We start from the raw sequence: 6,000 nt of genomic DNA, 5'->3' as shown, positions 1-6,000 counted from the left end.
AACAAAAAAATTGTCTGAGTAATTTATAAGGAGAATTATTTATTTTTAAAATTAATAAATAATTAATAAATATAAAAAAGTATTAAAAAGTTATAGAAATAATAAATGAAAAATTGTCCGAGTAATTTATCGTGAAAATGATTTATTATCAAAAATATAGTTTCTGTTACTAAAATTTATGACATTTTTCTGTTGCAGGTGAGTTGATAATTTATCTACTATCATTAGGCATTTGGGATGAAACCCTTCATCTTAACACTGTCAGGTATGAAGCATTACTATATATTTTTTAACAAAGATTTATTATTTCTTATAATCTACACATTTTAACAGAATTAAAAAATTGTTTCGAAAATGAAAAGTAAATATTATAAAATAAAACTTTACCTCTTTTAAAATATTTCAATGTATATTCAGGTATTTGAGAATAGATTCTAATTATAATAGAATTTATTAAAAATCCTAAATGTTCTAAATTCGAACCACAATATTCTGTAGAATAAATTATTTATTTATTTGTTTATTCAAAAATAAATAAATTACTATATTTAAAATTTTAAATATTCCACAATGATATAAATACGTATTCTAAAAATAAAATCACATTTTCGCTCGGTAGGGTAGAGTGGGGTAAAAAAGCCATGGTGTAAAAAAGCCATTTGAGTTTTATTTAAAAACTATTAAGCCGATTTATCAGCTGTTTAGAATATAAATACTATTAGGTAATACGCAACTTTTGAATCTAATTTGAATGTTGTACCTAGATTAATATTGCTTTTATTGTAATTTTAATTTTTTGTTGCTTTTTTGAAAACATTTTGGTGAACTTTTCAAACATATTACAATCTGATTAAGTGAACGAATAATAAAAGTAAATGTTTGTACATAAGGAGAAAAGTATACTGAAAACGTATACAATGTTAATTTTTGGAAATTGAACTGAATTAACAATTTATTTTTGCTTTTTTTAATAACTGGTCTTGGGTGTAAAAAAGCCAGGGCAAAAAATCCATTGAATATTTTGTGAAATTCACTTGTTTTCTATTTAAACTAACCATCTTATTTTACAAAATTTCTCGTGTTTATTTAATAAAATAAATTAAACACGACGAAAAAGTAGTTCAAAGTGCATTTAAAAAATAAACAATGAATAAACGGTTGCAACGAAATATGTTATCTGTGGTGAAACTTAAAGAGAACTTCTAAAAAAGGTACGAAAAATTGGCAGTGCAAATCGAAAACAGGTAAACTTAATATAATTTTCAATTTTGCTTGCTAAAAACTCTTTCATAATTATTAAAATATTTTTCAAATAAGACTATTTATCATATAAATAAAGGAAAACTATAAAAATACCTAAATTGATAACATGTTTTGCTAAATTCGTAGCGTGGCTTTTTCACCCCACCAGGTGGTGCAAAAAAGCCACTTACAGTGCTTTCGTAAAACTCTTATAACTTAGTCCTTTCATGAGATAAAAAATATTTTCGTCAAGAATTTTCAAGCTTAATAACTAAACTTTCAATAACAATTGGAAATTTGAGAAAAAATTTTAAATACAGATTTTACAGCATCAAAAGTAAAAATGTGGCTTTTTTACCCCACTCTACCCTATGTTTACAATCGCAGGTTAAATTCATTAAATTCAGTGCGTATATTTACTTTTATTTTTATCTTTACCGGATTTTACTCTTCTTTTTTTTGTGTGTAATTTTTCAAAATATTACTGACTTCAACTTTTTTAACATCTGTAATGATTCAAATGCCACTCGAATGAAGAGATAAGACATTTTTTTCCTGCTCTTTCGATTTAAAATCAATAGACTCGTTTTATCTTGAAATCTTTGAGAAGTCGATGGGACGTTTATATGAAAGACTGTTTCCAATGAAGGGACAAGAAGAAGATCTTGAAGCACTTTTAACGGTACATCTCGATCTGGTTTTGTCACATTGAGTACCACTAGATTTTTATTTTCTTTTTTTTTCTTTTTTGCTAGTTCGTTTAATGCTTTAACCTCGAACTTTGCTCTCTTTTTGTTGTCACTGCTAATTTTTTTTATTTTTAACGAAGAAGTTTTTTATTAGTTTTCTAATTTTGTCAATTAATTAATTAAATTAATTTAACAAATAATTTTCATTCAAAAATTGTAAATACAATTCTACGAATTCAATTATTATCATAAATAACGAAATTCTTGTCAGGAATTCAATTATTTTTTTAAGTTCTCAGCAACTATTCAATTATTTTCATAAATAATAAAATTCATTGCACGATTTCAATTATTTTCATACAATTTTACAGAAATTGTTAAAAAAAAATGTAATTATTCTTAAAAATTTAATTTGAATTTCTCGAAAAAATCAATTATTTAAAAAAGTTTTTGTTTTAAATTCTTTGGAAGAAATCAATTATTTACAAAAAATATTAGAATTTTTCACAGGAATTCAATTATTTTCCATATATATTTTTTATAAACTTTCGCAACAAAATTAAATTATTTTTAAAAATTATAATGAAATTCTTCGAAAGAATTCAATTATTTTCAAAAATGTCAATAAAATTCTTGGCAATCATTCAACTGCCTTAGCAAATAATTAAAATTTCTCAGAAATTCTTCGCAAGAATTTATTTAATTTCGTAAATAATAAAATTTTTATTTAAAGATATTCAATCATTTTTGTTGATAAAATTCTTTATTAGAATTCAATTTCAATTTTAATTCAAAATTGTTGAATATTATTAAAAATAATTTATTTAGGGAAGAATTTTCTCAAAATTATTAAAAATAATTGATTTACAGAAGAATTTTAGTTAAAAATTCCAAAAAAATAATTGAAATGATGAAAATAATTTTGAAGAAGTTACAGTAGCAGTTTTACAATTTTACAAATATAGAAATTTTCAAATAAAAATAATTAGAACATCTTTTTTAGTATCTGATCATTTTTAGAGTGAATCAGAATATTTTTTGGTGTCAGGAAAGAAGTCAAAATTTGTTCTATCAAAAATTATTTGTTCTTGGTCGTTAAAAAAATTATTTCTCTCTTTTTGCGTCGACGAAAACTTGAGTTTCATTCGGTCCAATAATTTTTAAAAATGTAATACAAAAAAATATTTCGTTCATTTGATCGTTAAAAACAAGAAAAATTTTTCTAGTTTCTATTAAAATTCAAGAAGAAAGTTTCAAAGTAATAACCGTTTTTTCAATTGTTCGTAACTTTTGAGTCAATTTGAAAATTTTTAATTTTGAAAATAAAAATTGTTTTTGAAATCAGGGCAAAGAATAAAATAAAAAATGCAATGATATTGAAAGTGAATAATTAATTTTAATTCTAATTACGGTAATTAAATTATATTTGAAGGAAATTCGAAAAATGCGTGATGGAATAAAATATTTCATTGTCTGTTATTTTCATTTTGATGATGAAAAAAAAAATACTCTGGAGCACAGCGTGACGGCGCTGAGTACTAACATCTTAATGATGGCCTTAATTACTTCTAATTTTCCGGGATAACAATGTGTGCGCATCTGTGATGAGTATCGTAGCCTATTACTGAATTAGTTTTATAAAAAAAAACTTTATTTTATAATGACATTGAAAACTATTTAAATTAAATTTCATATATAATATTAAGAGAAATAGTTATTATATAAATTTTTAAATAATACATAATTTTTTTTTACATACTTACCAGTGTATTAATATCCCTTTCTAAACGGTTGAGCATTATATTATACTTTCTAGAAATGGAAGGTATAACGCAATAAGTTTTTTGAACACTTGAAAACGTGAGTTTAAAAAAATATTTAATGATCAGTTTCTCATCTTTTGTGTGTACAAAAATAGCTTTATGATTATAATGAAGCTCAATTAATGCATAATATGCTGTATTGGAAGAGAAAACACTTGCATGTTTTGTGTGTTAGACTTTCTCACATTGAGTATGTCAATCTCATCTAGTGTGTGAGGCTTATTAGTTATTGGCTGTGAAGATTTTATTTTTTCTTTTTTTTTTCTTTTTTTCATTCATTTCACTAAATGAAACGCTTATTTATGTACTGAGTAATGATTATGATTATTCTCAACAATCTCAACGCATATAATCGACGTTTAAAGTATCTTCGTGACTTTCGCTAAGGCAAACGCCCCAATGCGGCAAATAAAGATCCATTGGACATTCGTTCCAGAATTTGTCTACGGTTTCGGAACAAAAAGAGACCTCTGTCGTGTAGAAAGTCCTGATGCAATTAATGCAGTGATACATCTTTTAATTTAACTATAATTTATTTTATTTATTTATAATAAAAGTATTATTATTATTATTATTATTATTATTATTATTATTATTATTATTATTATTATTATTATTATTATTATTATTATTATTATTATTATTATTATTATTATTATTTAACTACTATTTGATGATCTAGAAATTTTTATTGTTCAGGTGAACGAAATATTTATCATTAAAAATACAAACTATTGCACTTCTGTTCTTTATAATAAATAAAATTAAGTAATTATCTATTTAAACGTTTCAACAAAATTCTACGAAACATTTCAATTATTTAAAAAAATTTTAATACAATTCTTCTCAAGAATTCAATTATTTTCACAAATAACGAAATTCTTCGCAGTAATTCAATTCTTTTCAAAAATTAACTATAATAATTTCATGGTTGCCACAAAGCCTGGAAATCCTGGAAAACCTGGAAAAGGTATGGAATTTAGAAAAGGGTATGAAAAACCTGGAAATAAAATGTAATTAAAAAAAATTTCTGGAATTTCGCCTGTTTTTAAAGATTTTTAACAAAATTTTAATTTAAAATTATTATTCAATGATTTTCATAAATAATAACATTTTTTACAGGGATTCAATTATTTTCATAAATTCATAATAAAACTCATCGCAGACTTTCAATTTTTTAAAATTTTTAATACAATTTTAATGGAATTCCTCGAAAAAATTTAATTATTCTTAAAAATTTTATTAATATTCAGCAAAGAAATTCAATTATTTAAAAAACTTTTGCTACAATTTATTTATTACAATTTAAGTATTATTTTCAATACATTTTTAATTAAATTTCTTCAAAAAAATTGAATTATTTTCATAAATATTGAAATTCTTTGTAACAATAAAATTTTTTTCAAAAATAATTTTCATAAAATTCTACGTCAGAAATTTAATTAGTTTCAAAAATTTGTCAAAATTCAATTATTTTCAAAGTCTACTATTTCAATAAAATTTCACAAAAAAATTCAATTATTGAAAAATATATTTTAATCATCTATATAAAAAATAAAATTCCTCTCCGAAATTCAATTATTTTCAAAAATTATAATAAAATTCTTGGCAGAATTTCAATTATTTTTAATACTATTTTCATCAAATTTCTCAACAACTGAAATTATTCTTAAGAATTTAGATTAAATTTTGTCAAGAGAATTAAATTATTTAAAAATTTTGTTTATAAAATTCTTTATATGAAAATTCAATTTTAAGCTAAACATTTAATTATTTAATAAAATATTGTTCTTTGTTGTTGAATAATTGAATTCTAGTCTTAGAATTTTTTAATAAATATTGATTTAAAAATGAATTTTAGTTAAAATTTTAGATTATAATTGAATCCTAAAATTATTTAGAGGAGAATTTTAGTTAAAAAAGGGAGAAAAAAATATTATGAATACTATTAACTGAGTATTTTTTTTAAACATTTTAACAAAATTCTAATTTTTCTAATTCTAATTATTTTAATTATAATTTCTAAACATTTTTTCAACAACTTTCAATTAATTTTAGAATCTATAATCAAATTCTTTGAATGAATTGAATTGTTTTAAAAAATGTGTATAAAATTTTCTCTAAATTTGAATTAGTAAAAATGATTACTAAATTAGTGAATGACTTTTTGCTTTTGAATTAGTAAATTTTATAAATAAATAGTAATTTCTACTAATTTATCAATAAAATTAAAATTTGGAAAGCTC

At 21.9% G+C, this 6,000-nt stretch overlaps 1 protein-coding gene across 3 annotated transcripts in view; it reads left to right on the top strand.

The window, feature by feature from the left end:
* Positions 1-222: 222 nt before the first annotated feature.
* Positions 223-6,000, top strand: part of LOC122512760 (MAP7 domain-containing protein 2-like) — a 218,316-nt gene continuing 212,538 nt past the window's right edge. For all 3 annotated transcript variants that reach the window (XM_043628815.1, XM_043628812.1, XM_043628809.1), the window contains exon 1: positions 223-265. In XM_043628815.1, coding sequence (XP_043484750.1) covers positions 238-265 — 28 coding nt within the window. In that variant the 5' untranslated portion in view covers positions 223-237. The remainder of the gene's footprint in view (positions 266-6,000) is intronic.

The sequence above is a fragment of the Leptopilina heterotoma genome, unplaced genomic scaffold, assembly GCF_015476425.1.
Source record: "Leptopilina heterotoma isolate Lh14 unplaced genomic scaffold, ASM1547642v1 Lhet_128, whole genome shotgun sequence".
NCBI lineage: Eukaryota > Metazoa > Arthropoda > Insecta > Hymenoptera > Figitidae > Leptopilina > Leptopilina heterotoma.
The sequence above is the reverse complement of the archived record's forward strand: the minus strand, read 5'-3'. Positions and strand labels throughout refer to the sequence as shown.